The 19,795-nt window shown below is 48.5% G+C and overlaps 1 protein-coding gene across 1 annotated transcript in view; it reads left to right on the top strand.

Moving 5' to 3' along the window:
- The window catches only part of pnpla7b (patatin-like phospholipase domain containing 7b), a 153,161-nt gene extending 139,996 nt beyond the window's left edge, over positions 1 to 13,165 (top strand). The window contains exons 33-35 of the mRNA XM_078425947.1: positions 5,011 to 5,092; positions 7,309 to 7,415; positions 12,010 to 13,165. Coding sequence (XP_078282073.1) covers positions 5,011 to 5,092; positions 7,309 to 7,415; positions 12,010 to 12,072 — 252 coding nt within the window. The 3' untranslated portion in view covers positions 12,073 to 13,165. The remainder of the gene's footprint in view (positions 1 to 5,010; positions 5,093 to 7,308; positions 7,416 to 12,009) is intronic.
- Positions 13,166 to 19,795: the final 6,630 nt, after the last annotated feature.

Raw genomic sequence — 19,795 nt, 5'->3', positions numbered from 1 at the left:
TCCATCACCTGGAGCGGCACGGTGGCACAGCGGTAGAGTTGCTGCCATCACGACTACAGGTGCTGTCTGTACGGAGTTTGTACGGTATCCCCGTGACCTGTATGTGCTTTCTCCGGTATACATGCAGTTGTGTGTGTGTGCGAGTGCATCTGTGTGTGTGTGCGTTCACACAGTGTTTGGTAGAACTCTTCTTGATCTTTAGGTTAAAGATACAGCGCTGAAACGCACTCTTGGGCCCACCGAGTCCTTGCCGACCAACAATCCCCGCACGTTAGCACTATCCTGCACACTAGGGACAAGTTTGAAACGCACTCTTGGGCCCAGCGAGTCCTTGCCGACCAACAATCCCCGCACGTTAGCACTATCCTGCACACTAGGGACAAGTTTAGAATTTTACAATTTGCAATATTAAGGAAGCCAATTAACCTGCAAACCGTACGTCTTTGGAGAGTGGGAGAAAACCGGAGCACCCGGAGAAAACCCCCGCAGGTCACGGGGAGAAGGTACAAGTTCCGTACAGACAGCGCCCGTGGTCAGGATTGAACCCGGGTCTCTGGCGCTGTCAGGCAGCAGCTCTACCCGCTGCACCACCGCGCTAATCTAGCTGCAGTCATAATGGATGATGTTTGAGTAAGTGCCTCACTGCTGAAGTGCTTTACCTCAGCTATCATTTCTCCACACTGGTGAACTGTAATTACTCACAATGATCATTAGCTACACTTGAAACACATGAAGACTGATCTTCTGTATTCACTTTGAGCATTTTTTATGACCTTTCTTCTGTTGAAAGCATCAGCTAAAGGAAATCCATCCAAGTTGCTAACTGGCTCACAACTCACAATTGGTTTCTACTAGTCAGCTATCATTTATTTCTGCCTTTAAACGTAAAATAGAATATATTCTTTCATCGCCTTTTCACTGTGCATGTTATTCCATGTACATTTATTTGTAAATTCTGGATGCCACTGAATTTGAATTGCTTTACTAAACATTTATAATGCAAATCCTGTATCCATGACTACAGACTAGCTACCATGCTGTGCTAACCTTGATTCTGAAGTCTCCCTGTCAAGGGCGGTGCAGCGGGTAGTGCCACTGCCTCACAACGCCAGATACCCGGGTTCCATCCTGACCTCGGGTGCTGTCTGTGCAGAGTTTGCACGTTCTCCCTGTGACAGCGTGGGTTTCCTCCGGGTGCTCCGGTTTCCTCCCAGGGCCCACAGGACTGGTGGGTTTGTAGATTATTGCCCCCTGTAACGTGCACCTGGTGTGTAGGGAGTGCATGAGAAAGTGGAATAACATAGAGCTAATGTGAACAAGTGATTGATGGCCAGCATGGACTCGGCGGGCCGAAGGGCCTGTTTCCATGCTGCATCTTTTAATTTGATTGATCAACTATGGTGGCGCCAATCCTTGTGATACCTGGTTGGCCAAGGGCGGTCATGGTACAATTATAGAGTGATACAGCGTGGAAACAGGCCCTTCGGCCCAACCTGCAAACACCGGCCAACATGTCCCGGCTACACTAGTCCCACCTGCCTGTGTTTGGTCCATATCCCTGTAAACCTGTCCCATCCATGTACCTGTCTAACTGTTTCTTAAACATTGGGATAGTCCCAGCCTCAACTACCTCCTCTGGCTGCTTGTTCCATACACCCACCACCCTTTGTGTGGAAATGTTACCCCTCAGATTCCTATTAAATCTTTTCCCCTTCACCTTAATCCTATGTCCTTTTGTCCTTAATTCCCCTACATTGGTAAGAAACTCTGTGCATCTACCCGACCTATTCCTCTCATGATTTTATACAGCTCTATAAGATCACACCTCATCCTGCACTCCAAGGAATAGAGACCCAGCCTACTCAACCTCTCCTGGCAACATCCTCATAAATCTTCTCTGCGCCCTTTCCAGCTTGACAACATCTTTCCTATAACATAGTGCCCAGAACTGAACACAATACTCTAAATGCCGCCTCACCAACGTCTTATACAACTGCAACATGACCTCCCAAGTTCTCTACTCAATACTCTGACTGATGACGGCCAATGTACCAAAAGCCTTTTTGACCACCTTATCTACCTGCGACACGACCTTCAAGGAACCATGCACCTGTACTCCTAGATCCCTCTGCTCTACAACATTCCCCAGAGCCCTACCATTCTGCCCATGGTAGGTTCTTCCCATGTTAGACTTCCCCAAATGAAACAGCTCACATTTCTCTGTATTAAATTCCATCAACCATTCCTCAGTCCACCTGGCCAATCGATCCAGATCCTGCAATCTTTCACAACCATCTTCACTTTCTGCAAAACCACCCACTTTTGTGCCAGACATTGGTGAGGCCACAGTTAGAGTATTGTAATCAGTTTTGGTCACCCTATTCTACGAAATATGTTGTTAAGCAGTTGAAAGGGTGCAGAGAAGATGTACGAGGATGTTGCCAGGACTCCAGGGCCTGAGCTACAGGGAGACGTTAAGCACACGAGGACTTTATTCCTTGGAGCGCAGGAGGAAGAGGGGTGATCTTATTGAGGTGTGTAAAACATGAGAGGAAAAGATAAGGTAAATGCAGGGTTTTTTACCCAGTGTAGGGGAATCAAGAACCAGAGGGTATAGGTTTAAGGTGAGGAGGGAAAGATTTAATAGGAACGTGAGAGGTAGTTTTCACACAGAGGGTGGTGGGTGTATGGAACCAGCTGTAGTTGAGGCAGGGACTATCCCAGCATTCAGTCGCTGTTCCCAGTAGCAGTTCTATTCACAAGTCCCGCTCAGTGATAATGACTCTAATCTCCCAGCAGCCATCTAACAAAGAACAATTCCCCCAGAGCTACTCTTCCTTTCAAATTGCAAATTAATAACTTACTTTGGTTGTGATGTAGGATTAGTCTGATTTACGAGAAAGGCAAGCTGTTTGCAGTTCACAGTACTGGGAGCGTTCTTGTCTGTGGGCTGCCATCCCCATTTGATTGCGCTGCGTGCTGAATCATTACAACTGATGTTGTTGTGTTGGAGGCATCTGCTCTCCAGCCCTTCCACGACCTGCTCACGGCCCTGCTGGCTCTTCCCAGCCACCTGCATGAAGGGGAGGGTTGGACAGATGGAAATGAAAACAACAGCAGGCGCTGGAGGTAGTGACATAAAAGCAAATGATTCAAGAGGTTAGGCAGCATCCCATTGACATCTCCCCCCCCTCCCCTCCCCCACTCCCCAGCCCTTTTAATCCCCATCTCTGGGCATCCCCCCCTCCCCATCTCTGGGCATCCCCCCCCCCCCCATCCCATCTCGGTGCAAACTCCCCTCTCGTGATCCCCCACCCTCTCGGTAGCCACCCACCACCCATCTCTAGGCAACCGCCCCCCCACTCTCACACCATTCCCTGTAAATCTCCCCCTCCCTCCCCCTCTCATCTCCCCCCCCCTTGCCCGTCCACACTAAGTTCACACTTTCTCATCCACTCCCCACACACTAGGGGAGGGCGGGCAATTTACAGAGGGGCCGATTAACCTACAAACCCGCATGTCTTTGGGATGTGGGAGGAAACCGGAGCGCCCGGAGGAAACCCACGCGGTCAAGGGGAGAAGGTGCAAACTCCGCATACTGTAGATAGTGCCCGAGGTCAGGATGGAGCTCGGGTCTCTGGCTCTGTGAAGCAGCAACTCTACCCGCTGTGCCACCATGCTGCCCGCTGGGTGAAGGTGACAAGTCCTTGCCAATTTTACTTTGCCCTTTTGTAGTTTGTCTACTCCCAAAGTTTGGAATTTCTCCGGTAATTCTCTCCTCCTTTTCACCTATCGCAGCTGCTTCAACTCTATTCTGAAGTTGATTGGGAGCAGGCGAGGGTGATCTTTGTCAAAGTTTTTTCTGCTTATCACTGATCATTGCAGTTATGTGGTTTCGATGTTTTTCTCTGTTAAAAGCACCACGTGAATATATGAGCGCTTGCTGTATTGCGAGTAACAAATAGAGATGTAACGTAGAAACAGGCCCTTTGGCCCACCGAGTCCATGCCCACCACCAATCACCCGTACACTAGTTCTATCCTACACACCAACGGCAATTTACAGAAGCCATTTAGCCTGCACGTCTTTGGGATGTTGGTGGATATTCGGGCACCTGGAGAAAACCCACGCAGATCGCGGGCAGAACTTACAAACTCCGTACGGACAGCACCCGTAGTCAGAATCGAACTCGGGTTTCTGGCGTTGTCAGGCACCAACTCAGTTTAGAAATACAGTGCAGAAATAGGCCCCTTGGCCCACCAAGTCCACACCGACCAGCGATCCCCGTACACGAGCACTATCCTATACACTTGAGACAATTTACAATTTTTACTGAAGCTAATTAACCTACAAACCCGTACGTCTTTGGAGTGTGGGGGGAAACCGCAGCACCCGGAGAAAACCCACGTGGTCACAGGGAGAACATGCAAACTCCACAGAAACAGCACCAGTAGTCAGGATCAAACCCGGGTCTGTGGCGCTGTAAGGCAGCAACTCTACCGCTGTGCCACCGTGCCGCTCTGCATCACCTGAGGGTTTAAGGAAGGATCTCTCAGAGACTGACTGGCTTCGCTGTTTGTGCCTTGCCCAGAATGTTGTGCTTCTGTTGTGCAGACACAAACGACTGGAGAGACTCAGCAGGTCAAGCAGCATCTGTGGAGGCAAAGGGATAGTAGGAAAGAAAACTGCAGATGCTGGTTTAAATCGAAGGTAGATGCAAGATGCTGGAGTAACTCATCGGGTCAGGCAGCATCTCTGGCGAGAAGGAATGGGTGACATTTTGGGTCAAGACCCTTCTTCAGACTGAGAGTCAGGGGAGGGGGACCCATTCCTTCTCTCCAGAGATGCTGCCTGACCCGCTGAGTTACTCCAGCATCTTGTGTCTACCTTTGAGGCAAAGGGATAGTTGTATTTCTGTAACAGCTAAACTGGGAACACAATATAGTAGATGATGTAAGGAAAACTATTTCCCTCTTGCTCTGTATAACATCAATATTCTCCTTCCAACAGGTCACTTGTCCAAACATCACCTTCACTGATCTGGCTGAAATAGTATCCCGAATCGAGCCTGCAAAAATACTTGCTGTGGATGGTGAGTATTGAACTTTAAGCACTGCACAAAAATCCCTGCACACAAGCACTATCCTACGCACACTAGAGTCATAGAGTGATACAGTGTGGAAACGGGCCCTTCGGCCCAACGTGCCCACACCGCCCAACATGTCCCAGCTACACTAGTCCCACCTGCCTGCGTTTGGTCCATATCCCTCCAAACCTGTCCTGTCCATGTACCTGTCTGTTTCTTAAAAGTTGGGATAGTCCCAGCCTCAACTACCTCCTCTAGCAGCTCGTTCCATACACCCAGCACCCTCTGTGTGAAAAGGTTACCCCCTCAGATTCCTATTAAATCTTTTCCCCTTCACCTTGAACCTATGTCCTCTGGTCCTCGATTCCCATACTCTGGGCAAGAGATTCTGTGCATCTACCACTAGGGACAATTTACAATTTTTACCAAGCCAATTAACCTACAAACCTGCACGTCTTTGGGATGTGGGAGGACACCGGAGCTCCCGGAGAAAACCCACGCGGTCACAGGAAGAACGTGCAAACTCTGTACAGACAGCAAACATAGGACACAAAGCGCTGGAGTAAATCGGCAGGTCAGGCAGCATCTCTGGAGAACATGGAGAGGTGAAGCCTGATTCTGAAGAAGGGTCTCGACTCGAAACATCATCTATGCGAAACATCACCTATCCATGTTCTCCAGAGATATTCCTGGAGATGAAGGCCAGTAACAGACACAAAGCGCTGGAGTAACTCGGCAGGTCAGGCAGCATCTCTGGAGATGTTTCTGAAGATGTTGGGAAGATGAAGTCCAGTGACAGACACCCCGTGGGTATCTTTGTCCAACAGAGGAGTTGTTGATCCTGGTCTCAGCGAGGCCACACATATTGACTGACCCTATTTTCCACCTTGCTATGCATCAGTTTAGTCAACAGCAGAGAGATCTTTCCTTTGCTCTCAAAATGCATGTGGGGTTCCAGTTAGAGGTTGGATGTCCGACTGTGCTCAAAGCTATTGATTGGACTGAGAGCCATAACGCTGTTGGCCAGTTTAACACTCTGTTTGTGTTTGGTTTAGTTCAGTGTAGAGATACAGCGCAGAAACAGGCCCTTCGGCCCACCGAATCCGTGCCGACCAGCGATCCCCGCACACTAACACTATCCTACACACACGAGGGACAATTTACAATTTTACTGAAGCCAATTAAGTCAAGTCAAGTCAAGTCAATTTTATTTGTATAGCACATTTAAAAACAACCCACGTTGACCAAAGTGCTGTACATCTGATTAGGTACTAAGGAAAAAAATGAAACATACAGTAGCACGCAAACAGTTCACAGCGCCTCCTCAATGAGCCTCAAACGCTAGGGAGTAGAAATAGGTTTTGAGCCTGGACTTAAAGGAGTCGATGGAGGGGGCAGTTCTGATGGGGAGAGGGATGCAGTTCCACAATTAAGCTACAAACCTGCACGTCTTTGTAGTGTGGGAGGAAACCGGAGCACCCGTGGAGTACCCGGGTCTCAGGGAGAACGTACAAACTCTGTACAGACAGCACCCGTAGTCAGGATGGAACCTGGGTCTCTGGCGCTGTGAGGCAGCAACTCTATCGCTGCACCACCGTGCTGTGTTCTCATTACCGTTTTTATTTAGTTTAAACATAGTTGACAGACGTGGGGTCTGGCGTGTGCTGTTGTGTGTGGTTTACACCACAGTCTGAGTCACCACTGTGACAGTCAGTGCGCGAGTCGTGAATGGCACTCTTCCACAGTTGGCTTTGAGCCTTCGGCTGCCATGTGAAAGGGCCGTTCCCTCCACAGCCACAACTGGAGCCACACTAACTCTGCTCAAACTCAACACAGCGTTTGCTGCCACTGCAGAAGCTCATAACTCATAGGAGCAGAATTAGGCCATTCAGCCCATCAGGTCTACTTCGCCATTCAATCATGGCTGGTCTATCTCCCTCCTAACCCCATTCTCCTGCCTTCTCCCCATAACCCCTGATACCCGTATTAACCAAGAATCTCTCTGCCTTAAAAATATCCATTGATGGCCTCCACAGCCGTCTGTGGCAGTGATTTCCACAGATTCACCACCCTCTGACTAAAGAAATTCCTCCTCATCTCCTTCCTGAAGGAAGGTCCTTCAATTCTGAGGCTGTGCCCTCTGGTCCTAGACTCTCCCACTAATGGGAATGTCCTCTCCACACCCACTCTATCCTAGCCTTTCACTGTGCCTTTCTCTGCAGATGAGTCCGACTACCAGACCGACTATGAAGAGGATGCTTTTGACACAGAGCGGGAAGACTACGATGGTGCCCCTAATGAGCAGAATGGCGATGAGGCCTCCAACAGTGTAAGATGGATATAGATTGTTGTGGAGTGATTTGAATGAAGTTTGATTTGAGTTGAGTTTCATGATTCAAGATTCAATTTATTGTCACATGTACCAATTAAGGTACAGTGAAATTTGAGTTACCATACAGCCGTACTAAGTAAAAAGCAACAAGACACACAGCCACATCAAATAAAATTTAACATAGACATCCACCACAGCGGATTCCACGTTCCTCACTGTGATGGAAGGCGAAAAAAAGTTTAATCTCTTCCCTTCTTTGATCTCCCGCGGTCGGGGGCCTCGAGCCTTCTGTTGCCGGGATGATCTTGACTCCTGTATTATTGTTTATTGTCACGTGTACCGAGGTACAATGAAAAGCTTGTTGTTACGTGCCAACCAGTCAGCAGAAAGACAATACATGATTACAATCGAGCCGTCCACAGTGTACAGTTACATGATAAAGGGAATACCGTGAATAACGTTTAGTGCAAGATAAAGTCCAGTAACGTCAGATCAAAGGTAGACACACAAAGATGGAGTAACTCAGCAGGACAGACTGCATCTCTGGAGAGAAGGAAGGGGTGACATTTCGGGTCGAGACCCTTCTTCAGACTCAAAGATAGTCTGAGTCTTCAGACTCGGGTCAGATCAAAGATAGTCCCAGGGTCTATTCGGTAGATAGTGGTACAGGAGTGCTCTCTAGTTGTTGACAGAGACTACTCATGAACTAATATTCTGAGTCCCACCAATTTTGAATGATGATAAAACCCATGTTCGGGCATTTATAAAGCAGTTTTCTCCTGAAAATGGCTCTGAAGAAGGGTTCCGACCCAAATCATCACCTCCCCTTGTGCTCCAGAGATGATAGAAACAAGGAACTACAGATGCAGGTTTACCAAAGAAAGACACAAAATGCTGGAGTAACTCAGCGGGACAGGCAGCATCTATGGAGAACATGGATAGCTGACGTTTCAGGTCAGGATCCAGTTTATTCCTGTTTATTAGACTAACTGGTTATAATGATAATACAATAGCCTATAATACTAAAATAAACTAAACTCATCTTTTAATATTGAAGCTGGAGTGGAAGGAATCCAGTCTTCTGCTGATCTGTGATGTTATCTGCGATGCTGGTCTGAAGAAGGGTTCCCACCCAAAGCGTCACCTATTCCTTCTCTCCAGAGATGGTGCCTGACCTGCTGAGTTACTCCAGCACTCTGACACCCACTGGAGTAACTGGGCAGAATGGACAGCATCCCTGGAGAGCGTGGATAGGTTACCTTCGGGTCAGGACTTTGGAGATGCTGCCTGAACCGCTTAGATACTCCAGCATTTTGTATCTGTTTCTTGAAAACGCTGACAAACCTTTGCCTATTTTGAATGTATTCATTTCTGTTTCTGTCGCCTTTGTTCTTTTGCTTTCCTGACTCTGCACGTAGAAAGCTCCTGCACTTCAAAACAACGGTAAATAACGTGCTTATGCATGCAGGATGCCGGCTGACAGCTCGCCCTCTCAGCATCCTTTGTTGCCTCGGCTAATCAGCATCTGCCAGTCTACATACAACGCTCCCGATGTCCCGGCACCTGCAGCTTTAGCTGTGTAGATACCACACGCAGGGTGGTGGATAAATGGAACAAGCGTCCGGAGAAGGGCGGCACGGTGGCGCAGCGGTAGAGTTGCTGCCTCACAGCGCCAGAGTCCCGGGTTCCATCCTGCCTACGGGTGCTGTCTGTACGGAGTTTGTACGTTCTCCCCGTGACCTGTGTGGGTTTTCTCCGGGTGCTACGGTTCCCCCCCCACACTCCAAAGACGTACAGGTTTGTAGGTTAATTGGCTTCGGTGTAATTGTAATTTGTCCAGGGTGTGTGTAGGATAGTGTTAATTTGCGGGGATCGCTGGTCAGTGCAGACTCGGTGGGCCGAAGGGCCTGTGTCCGTGCTGTCTCTCCAAACTAAACTAAATATGCTAGTTGAGGCAGGTACCATTACAATGTTTAAAAAGCACTTGGCAGGTAAATGGGTAGGACAGGTTTAGAGGGATATGGGGCAAACACAGGCAGGTGGGGCATGTTGGTCGGCATGGGCATGTTGGGCCGAAGGGCCGTTTTCCATGGTCTATGACTCCACAAGAGAGTTCTAGACATTGTTCTTTACATAAAACTGCATTTCCCAATCCATCCCCACACATTCACCATGAAAGGGCAAACTTGGATTTTAATTTAAAAGGACACAGAGTGCTGGAGTAACTCAGCGGGTCAGGCAGCATCTGTGGAGAACATGGATAGGTGATGTTTCACAGAGTGCTGGAGTAACTCAGCGGGTCAGGCAGCATCTCTGAAGAACATGGATAGGTGACATTTCTGGTCAGGACCCTTTCTTCTTGAGTCTGAAGAAGGGTCCCGACCCAAGTCCTCACTGTCCATGTTCTCCAGGGATAGTGTGTTGGAAGGAACTGCAGATGCTGGTTTAAACCGAAGATAGACACACAAATCGGAAGTAACTTAGTGGATCAGGCAGCATCTCTGGAGAAAAGGAATAGGTGACGTTTCAGCTCCAGTCTGAGGAAGGGTCTCAACCCGAAATATCAGCTATTCCTTTTAGAGTCATAGCGTGGAAACAGGCCCTTTGACTCAACTTGTCCACACCGGCCAACATATCCCAGCTATACTAGTCCCACCTGCCTGCGCTTGGTCCACATCCCTCCAAACCTGTCCTATCCATGTACCTGTTTTCTCCAGAAATGCTGCCTGACCCGCTGAGTTACTCCAGCACTTTGCGTCCTTTTGTGTAGACCAGCATCTGCAGTTCTTTGTTGCTACTTCACTTTTGTCGTCATTAATCTGCCCCTCGACTCGGACAACGCATTCACCGTTAATCCACCCCATCATTCACACTTTTAAAGCCTCACGTTCACACTTGAAATATGGTAAAAATCTTCTGTCACTTAATTGAATGGAGCCACTTTAAGAAAACACATAAATTGACATTTTATTTAAGAGCAGATTGCCTGAACGAAAAATGTCTCTTGAAAAATGGAAGGAATAAAGTGTAGCATGACAGATAATTAACCATCAAAGATTTCAAAGCCTGTTCAGTGTGACAAAGACTTGATAGACGTAAAGTATCTCCAGAGCCGAAATAAGTCAGCCAACCTCTTACTCTCCTTGCTTTATTCACAAAATGCTGGAGTAACTCAGCAGGTCAGGCAGCATCTCGGGAGAGAAGGAATGGGTGACGTTTCGGGGCGGGTCCCGCCCCCCTGACATCAGTCTGAAGAAGGGTCTCGACCCGAAACGTCACCCATTCCTTCTCTCCCGAGATGCTGCTTGACCTGCTGAGTTACTCCAGCATTTTGTGAATAAATCGATTTGTACCAGCATCTGCAGTTATTTTCTTATCTTACTCTCCTTGCTTTTACATGTATCAGCCTGGATTAGTTGATAAATCTCCATCATCTTGAGTCAGTGTGTTACAAAATCAAACCCAGCTCCGTAATTTGTCTGTGGAGATGTTTCAGTGCAGTGTAGTTCATAAGTGATAGGAGCAGAATTAGGCCATTCGGCCCATTGAGTCTACTCCGCCATTCAATCATGGCTGATCTATCTCTCCCTCCTAACCCAATTCACCTGCCTTCTCCCCATAGCCCCTGACACCCGCACTAATCAAGAATCTGTCAATCTCCGCCTTAAAAATATACATCGACTTGGCACTCTACAGATTCACCACCCTCTGACTAAAAAAATCCCCTTCTCATCCCCTTCCTAAAGGTAGCTTTACTCCACACTGAGTTGTTCTGTCCCACTGATATTTTAAGCTACACTCGTCCCACCAGCCTGCGCTTGGTCCATATCCCTCCAAACCTGTCCTATCCATGTACTTGTCTAACTGTTTCATAAATGTTAGGACAATCTCTGCCTCAACTACCTCCTCTGGCAGCTTGTTCCATACACCCACCACCCTTTGTGTGAAAAAGTTACCCCTCAGATTCCCATTAAATCTTTTCCCCTTCACCTTAAACCTATGTCCTCTGGTCCTCGATTCCCCAACTCTGGGCAAGAGACTCTGTGCATCTACCTGATCTATTCCTCATGGTTTTATGCACCTCTATAAGATCACCCCTCACCCTCCTGCGCTCCAAGGAATAGACTGCCAACCTACTCAACATCTCCCTATAGCTCAGAACCTGAGCTATATGAGCCCGTGCTTGAGCAGAGTTCCTTCTCCTCCGGTTATTTGGGACATTTTTATAAAAGACCTTTAGATTGTAGCCATGGCAACCAGCCGAGAGCAAATGTAGGACCTAGAGTTGAAAGCCAAACTTAAAATGTGTGGGGAAAGAACTGCAGATGCTGTTTTAAATGGAAGGTAGACACAAGATGCTGGAGTAACTCAGCGGGTCAGGCAGCATCTCTGGAGAGAAGGAATGGGTGACGTTTCGGGTCGAGACCCTTTTTCAATCTGAAGAAACGTCAGCCATTCCTTCTCTCCAGAGATGCTGCCTGACCCGCTGAGTAGCCCCAGCATTTTGTGTCTACCTTCGAGGCAAACTTGAACGTTGAGGAGAGAGCTTGCTCGGCGTGACGTGTCTTGTCTCTTTGTTGATGCCTTGCAGGATGAAGAGAGTGCATGCAGGGAGAGGAAATCCATCTGTGGAACTCCGAGCGCCGTGGCCTAACGGACCGACCGAGCCATCAGCCTCATTGAGCTGCATCCCGCGCGGCCCGGCCCAGGGTCCAGCCCAGGGTCCATGCTCTCCACGCCACCGCTCCTCAGCTCACGGCCTGCCTTCCCTGGTGGTCGTCGCCGCTATTGGACATTGCCACGTATTCTGGGAGTGACGGAGGGCAGAGTGTTTAGAGTGGTGAGGTGGTCATGTAAGCATTACCCCCATGATCACAAACAACTAACGTACGTGTGGAACTGAGGCCTTGGGGAGTGTGGGGGGGAGTAGGTTCATAATTGAAATGTATATAGTTTTTGTTTCCAGAACATTTCAAAGCCTTAAAAAAAAATTACCTCACTTTTCAGCCACTTCAAGAGATAGTTTCGACATGCCATAAGGGTGAAAATGGCCCGTTCAGCACTTTACTCCTCCCCACAGTGTCATAAAGTTGAGTTTCGGCTCACCTGCCAAGCCCGCTGTGTTTTAAACGCAAGATCCGATGGGATTTACACTTGCCTTACGATGCACTTGTGCAGCCGAATGGGACAGTATAGTGGAGAGATGGGGCAGGTAAGCGGCTCTCTGGCCAACCTGCCTGGAGCCACTGATTCCCCCCCTCCCCTGGCCCATGTACGCTCACCTCCCCCCCTACCCCCACGCACCGCAGGCAAGCGAAGGAAGAGTCGTGGCCCGGCCTGATTTGCCTCATCCCTCACAGCCCTGTCCCTGTTTGCAGTCCTTCCTCACGTTGCGGGGACTGGACCGGGTCAGACTGGCCATCTCTCTCCCACACCGACCGCACTGACAACCCAGCCACCCATCCTTCTCGCTGGATCCAATGCCTCTGCCCACATGTGCAGGCCAAAGGAACACTTCCAATCCCCCGCCCTGACGTTAGACACTATGTGCTGGAGTAACTCAGCGGCACAGGCAGCATCTCTGGAGAGAAGGAATGGAACCTGCCCCAGTTCTCCAAAGATACTGCCTGACCCGCTGAGTTACTCCAGCACATAGTGTCTAACTTCGGTGTAAACCGGCATCTGCAGTTCCTTCCTGCACAGTTCCTATCTCCCACTTTCCCATTATCTCCATTCCACAGTTTGTCTGTTCACCCATCGCCCCACGTGACCTCACCACGCCAGCGGCCACGTGCTCCCGCTCCACCAATGGCGGCCGCCCGGGCGGGAGCACGTGGCCGCTGGCTGGGTGAGGTCACGTGGGGCGCCGGGCGGTAACGTCGCCCTTTGTCCCTTATTTGGTGAGTGAGGAAGTTGGCAACCCTACTAATACGGGACAAACTAATTCCCGGCTAATATGGGACAGTTGGCAACCCTAACTGAACCTTTCATGGTGTCTTCGAGCAAGGCCGCACTCCACGGGGGGGCGGGGGGGTTATGCCGGGCAACTGACCACTGCCACGCATGATCAGACCCCCGAAATAAGTCGGAAGCTCAATGGGAACGGCAAAAACACACGAAACAAACCGCCAGAGAGACGGCTTGGTGAAGCACGCACGGGGAATCTGTGCCCGCCTTTGCAGCCATCCCTGCTCTGACTGGATGACGGAATTAATTTTGTTTTTTTCTCTTGCAATAATCAATGCAATATTTATCGTTATGGAATCTTAGCCGGAGCAGAGGCTGGTGGTCATTAACTGGTGTCCAGTGCCTTGCAGACAGAAGAACAAACCTCAATCGTTCAAGGCTGGCCACTAAATGCAAAACCCCAGCCAGTGCACACACTACCAAACTCTGGATTATAAACCATTTAGACCACATGTAATAATAATAATAATAATAATAATAATGTGATTTTTATGTTGGATATATATTTTGCTTTTCAATCTACAAACCAAACGTGGTGGGCTTGCCTTGATTTTATTTCCACCATGGTAACATTAACCTGCCAAAGTGTCAGAGTGTGGTGCCTACAGTGGGCCGTGCTGGAGATAGATGGCCCAAAGGCCGGCTGTGGAGGGGGCCGGTGATGCACAAGCTGGGCCCCCTTCTCCAGCTGGTCTGGTTCTCTGGGTTTGCCATCTGACACCTTGCTGTGGGCTGGGCCTTGTCTGCCCTCGCTGTCATCCAGCGGCAGAGAATTCAGCTGGTGAACGAGGCAGGATACAGGCGGGAGCTCGTCCACCAGGAGAATGATAAGGAATAAATCACACCAGTTAATATCCAGCACACCTCTCTGCTCTTTTTATATTTAACACTCTATATAATCTCTGCAAACCCCAGGGAATAACATTGTCTCAGCTTGTAATCACCACATGAGGTCGAATGGGAAGAGATGAGTGTTATTTGTTAGCTCTATACCGATGGGTTGTTAGCTCCTTAAACAGTGAGAATGTTTATTGTTTTAATAAATACCTTATATTTTCTTGTGTTGCATTCTCAAGTTCTGCATTGTTAGTGGACCAGTTGGCATGCTGTGGCCTCCTGGTGCCTATTCAAACGTGCCACTGTAAAGCTCAGCTGCAGTGTGTCGGGCCTGTTGTCGGGAAGTTGGAATATCTACTGCAGTACACCAGTAGGTTGACCTTTGGCAGAGTACGATTAGTGCTGGACAAGGCTCTCTCCTGTGGTGAATCCTGGCCTTCTCGAGAGGGAATGACCAAAGACGGTGGACTGTGTGAACCTGCGTAGCTCACGATGGTGTCAGAGCAGAATCTGGTCTCGCTGTGTCAGCTCATTAGGCAACGAGACTTGAGCAAGATACCAAAGTGTGGCTGGGATAACAAGGGCCATTCCCAGGCTGTGGCCAGTGCCTTCAGTTGCAGTGTGGCTCGTTGGTAGAAACCTCCTCCGTGTGTCAACACATCATGATTCACAGCCCACCCTTAATTCACCAGGGCAAAGCAACATGACTGAAGATGGGGGTCTCAGTTTTGTTCTATCAGCTTTGGACATAGGACCTGGTGGCCTTATTTTGAAAGAGTTGACCCAGGTTCTGGTCAACATGTCCTCCTCAGCCAACATCCCCCAAGCAGGTTGTCTCGCGATTCATCTCCTGTCCCAATGCAACACCCTCCTGTGCACAGACTGGCTAAAGTTTGCCAGCAACTCACCTGTGAGTGCAAGAGTTGGAACAGGAGGGGAAGATAGCAAAAGGAAAGAAAAGCTAGCGTTAAAGGTACAGGAGGATTACAAACATCTAATGTTCACCACTGAATGGATTTGGGGGTTTTACTGTGTAGATTGTTAAAGCAGCATGTTAAAGATGGAACAAAACTCCAGTCAGGCTTCTGAAGGACATGAGCAGGGCCTCGGCCTCAGGCTCAGTGCAGTGATGATCCACATTATCATAGTTTGTAGAGCTATTTCTTGTACGGACTCTATATGTAATTAACATGTGACCTACTTTCAGTGCCTACACTGAGCACAGGTGCCTTTATTAAAGATGAGATCTTCATTCTTCATTGTCTTAAAGCGCTTTTTAAAAGAAAAACTGAAATCGCAGTGCGGCACGGTGGCGCAGCGGTAGAGTTGCTGCCTTGCAGCGGCGGAGACCCGGGTTCCATCCCGACTACGGGTGCTGTCTGTACGGAGTCTGTACGTTCTCCCCGTGACCTGTGTGGGTTTTCTCCAGGTGCTCCGGTTTCCACCCACACCAAAGACATCCAGGTTTGTAGGATTGGCTTGTTATAATTGTAAATTGTCTCTAGTGTGTGTAGGATAGTGCTAGTCTGCGGGGATCGCTAGTTGGTGTGTACCGAAGGGCTAGTTTCAGTGTGGTATCTCTAAACTAAAATAAACTCATAGAATAATACAGCAGCAGAACATGCCCTTCTGCCCACTCTCTGCCGATCATGATGCCAAGACCATCTGTTATCTACCTGCACAATATCCTCACCGCTCCATTCCCTGCATATCCATATGCCCAACCAAAAGTCTCTTCAATGCCACGATCATATCTGCTTCAGCCTCCACCCCCGGCAGTGTGTTATGTCATCAGGAATAGGAGTAGAATTAGGCCATTCGGCCCACAAGTCTACTCCGCCATTCAATCATGGCTGATCTATCTCTCCCCCTAACCCCAATCTCCTGCCTGCTCCCCGTAACCTCTGGCATTATAGGACGTTCATTTAGGAAGGAGATGCGGAGAAATTTCTTTAGCCAGAGGGTGGTGAATCTGTGGAATTCTTTGCCACTGAAGGCTGTGGAGGCCAAGTCAGTGGATATTTTTAAGGCAGAGATAGATAGATTCTTGATTAGTGCGGGTGTCAGGGGTTATGGGGAGAAGGCAGGAGAATGGGGTTTGGAGGGAGAGATAGATCAGCCACGATTGAATGGCGGAGTGGACTTGATGGGCTGAATGGCCTAATTTTGCTGCTATCACTTGTGACCTTATGAGTGGGGTGAGCAGAGTGAAGAGGTGTCAAGCAGAGTGGGGGGACTCGGTGGCAATGAGCTTCTGCCACATCTCGGGGAGGGTGGGGTAAAGGGTATGTGTTTCAAAGACCATGACCTCCACATTCCTTGAATAACTGCCTCCAGACGTAACTTTTACCTCTGCTCTTACTCCATGTTAGGCATGGATTGCAGTCTTCCTGCCTTTGATGGTCCTCACGTGACAGTGGGCTGATTGATGAAAGTCCCATTTATAGACGCCTTCTTTTATTCCTTGCGGTTTACCTTAAATAGGCCACTGCTTGCCAGTAAACTGTGGAAACACACTCGGGCATGCTAACGCTTTCATCTGCTCCTGTTGCCAGTCTCAGTTTACAATCTCATTTTGTCATATATTTATTTGATTATGTAACTAGGAACATTCTCTTAACGATCAGCCTTCAACTAATTATCAGAGAGTGAGAGCTAACACTGGGATGAGGGTGTGAAATGTATAGTTTTGCAAAGTTGTGTGCTGGATTTTTTCCACGTCTCGAGTTATAGATTTGTATGGCAAAAACAGAACAGCCCCTTCAGCCCACTGCATCTATACTAACCATCATGCCTATCCATATTAATCCAACAAGAGGATTAGTACGGGTGTCAGGGGTTATGGGGAGAATACTGGAGAATGGGGTTGAGAGGGAGAGATAGATTAACCATGATTAAATGGCGTAGTGGACTTGATGGGCCAATTGGCCTAATGAAGAAGACCCAAAGTGCTGGAGTAAGTCAGTGGGTCAGGCAGCATCTGTGGAGAACATGGATAGGTGACGTTTCACAGAGTGCTGGAGTAACTCAGTGGGTCAGGCAGCATCTGTGGAGAACATGGATAGGTGACGTTTCACAGAGTGCTGGAGTAACTCAGTGGGTCAGGCAGCATCTCTGGAGAACATGGATAGGTGACGTTTCACAGAGTGCTGGAGTAACTCAGTGGGTCAGGCAGCATCTCTGGAGAACATGGATAGGTGACGTTTCGGGTCGGGAATTGTCTTCAGTCCCATCTGTTTTTACATCCTGTGAAGTTCTCCACTCATTCCACTCACTGTCAATTCCACATTCTTCCCGCTGAATTCCCATACAGAAATCCATCTCAAGCTCTGTTGAAGAGTCATGAAACTGGGCTTCTGCTTCCACAGATGCTGCTAGACCTCTCGAGCACTTGCAACCTTTGCTGTTTTTATTCCTAGCTTCTTCGAGTGACGTCGACGGGAGTTTATTAGATTTTAGTTTAGTTTTGAGATTCAGCGTGGAAGCAGGCCCTTCGGCCCACCGAGTCCGTGCTGACCACCGATCCCCGCACATTAACACTAGCCGACACACACTAGAGACAATTTACATTTATACCAAGCCAATTAACTTACGAACCTAATAATAATAATATAATAATATTCATTTATTGTCATTGCAACGAGTACAACGAAATTAAAAAATAGCCAATCCTGACGGTGCGTAAAAACATATATGCAATAAATGCAAAAACAAATAAATACAATTATATTAAGTACAAGATTTTTTAACGGTGTTGCCTAGTGCAAAGGTAGTGTTCAGTTCTCGTATGGCCCTGGGGTAAAAACTGTTCTTAAGTCTGTTTGTTCGGGATTTGATCGACCTGAAACGTCGACCAGAGGGCAGATGAACAAACAGACGGTGGCCGGGGTGGGATGGATCTTTTATTATTTTGCCTGCTCTACTGAGGCAGCGTAGGCTGAACAGGTGCTCCAGGGAGGGCAGTGAGCAGCCGATGATCTTCTGGGCCGTCGTGATGACCCTCTGAAGGGCCTTCCTGTCCTTTTCTGAGCAGCTGGCGTACCATGTGGTTATACAGTATGCCAGCACACTCGATGGAGCAGCAATAGAAGGACAACATGAGCTTCTCCTGCAGGTTGGTTTTCCTGAGGATCCTCAGGAAGTGGAGTCTCTGCTGTGCCTTTACTGTGGTGATGGTGTTGGTAGACCAGGTAAGATCCTCTGCGATGTGCGTACCCAGGAACCTGAAAGCGGGTACCCTTTCCACACAGACCCCATTGATGTAGAGTGGGTCGTATTCTACACTGGTTTTTCTAAAGTCAATTATAAGTTCCTTTGTTTTGGAGGAACATGGTACTTCTTTTGGAGTGTGGGAGGAAATCGGAGCACCCAGAGAAAACCCACGCAGGTCACGGGGAGAACGTACAAACTCCGTACAGACAGCACCCGTAGTCAGGATGGTACCCGGATCTGTGAGGCAGCAACTCTATCGCTGCACCACCGTGCATTCTTGCACTAATCTGTGCAGCTCATAGGAGCAGAATGCAGATGGATCTTTATCCCCCGATATAACCTCAGCTACACGTGGTCTGAGTTGCTCAAGGCTGTCTCAGATGTGAAGAACATTCCAACACAAAGGTATACGTCCCTAGTTGGGCAACGGGGGAAAGAGCAAAAATAGAGATTCCGAAAAACAGCAGCAGCATCTGAAAATAATATACATCAATACATGAGTTTCTGTCTTGCCGAGTTAATTTTAGGTTATCGTTCCTTAAACTCATTTTGATGTGTGCTTGCTTCTACCCAGTGTTAATTTTACCAATGAACAGATGATGCTTATGTCACATGATTAAATATAACCAGACACATGGCTTTGTCACCGTGATACACCGGGTAATTACATTCCTTTATAGCTTCCATTCATTGAGCTCAGGAGTCTCTCCCTCTCCCCTCTCTCCCTCTCCCCCTCACCCTCTCTCCTCTCTCCCCTCACCCCCTCTCCTCTCTCCCTCACCCCCTCTCCCCCTCTCCTCTCTCCCTCTCCCCTCACCCCCTCTACCATCACCCTCTCTCCCTCTCCCACCGAGGGTTTAACAGCAGAGGGGAGCTGTGCTTTTCACCCCACTTCCTGAGTATCCTTTGGAGTTTAGAGTATCCCAGGTTCCACCCTGACTACGGGCGCTGTCTGTACGGAGTTTGTACGTTCTCCCCGTGACCGCGTGAGTTTTCTCCGGGAGCTCTCGTTTCTCCCACACTCCAAAGACGTACAGGTTTGTAGATTAATTGGCTTCTGTACATGGTCCCGAGTGTGTGTAGGATTGAACGAGTGTACGGGGTGATTGCTGGTTGGCGTGGACTCGGTGGGCTGAAGGGCCTGTTTCCACGCTGTATCTCCTTTTGTCTATGATTTATACCGCCTTTTTAAACATTCATTATTGGTTTTACAGAGTACTATTTTTACAATTCAGTTGTGCTGCGGCAACAATCGCATTGTTCCGTTTTGGGACTTATGACAATAAAACTCTCTTGATCCTTGACTATCTCTATAGTTTATAGAGTTACAGTGCAGAAACAGGCCCTTCGGCCCACCGACC

The sequence above is a fragment of the Rhinoraja longicauda genome, chromosome 31 (genome assembly GCF_053455715.1).
Source record: "Rhinoraja longicauda isolate Sanriku21f chromosome 31, sRhiLon1.1, whole genome shotgun sequence".
NCBI lineage: Eukaryota > Metazoa > Chordata > Chondrichthyes > Rajiformes > Arhynchobatidae > Rhinoraja > Rhinoraja longicauda.
This window is presented reverse-complemented; position numbering and strand designations above follow the sequence as displayed.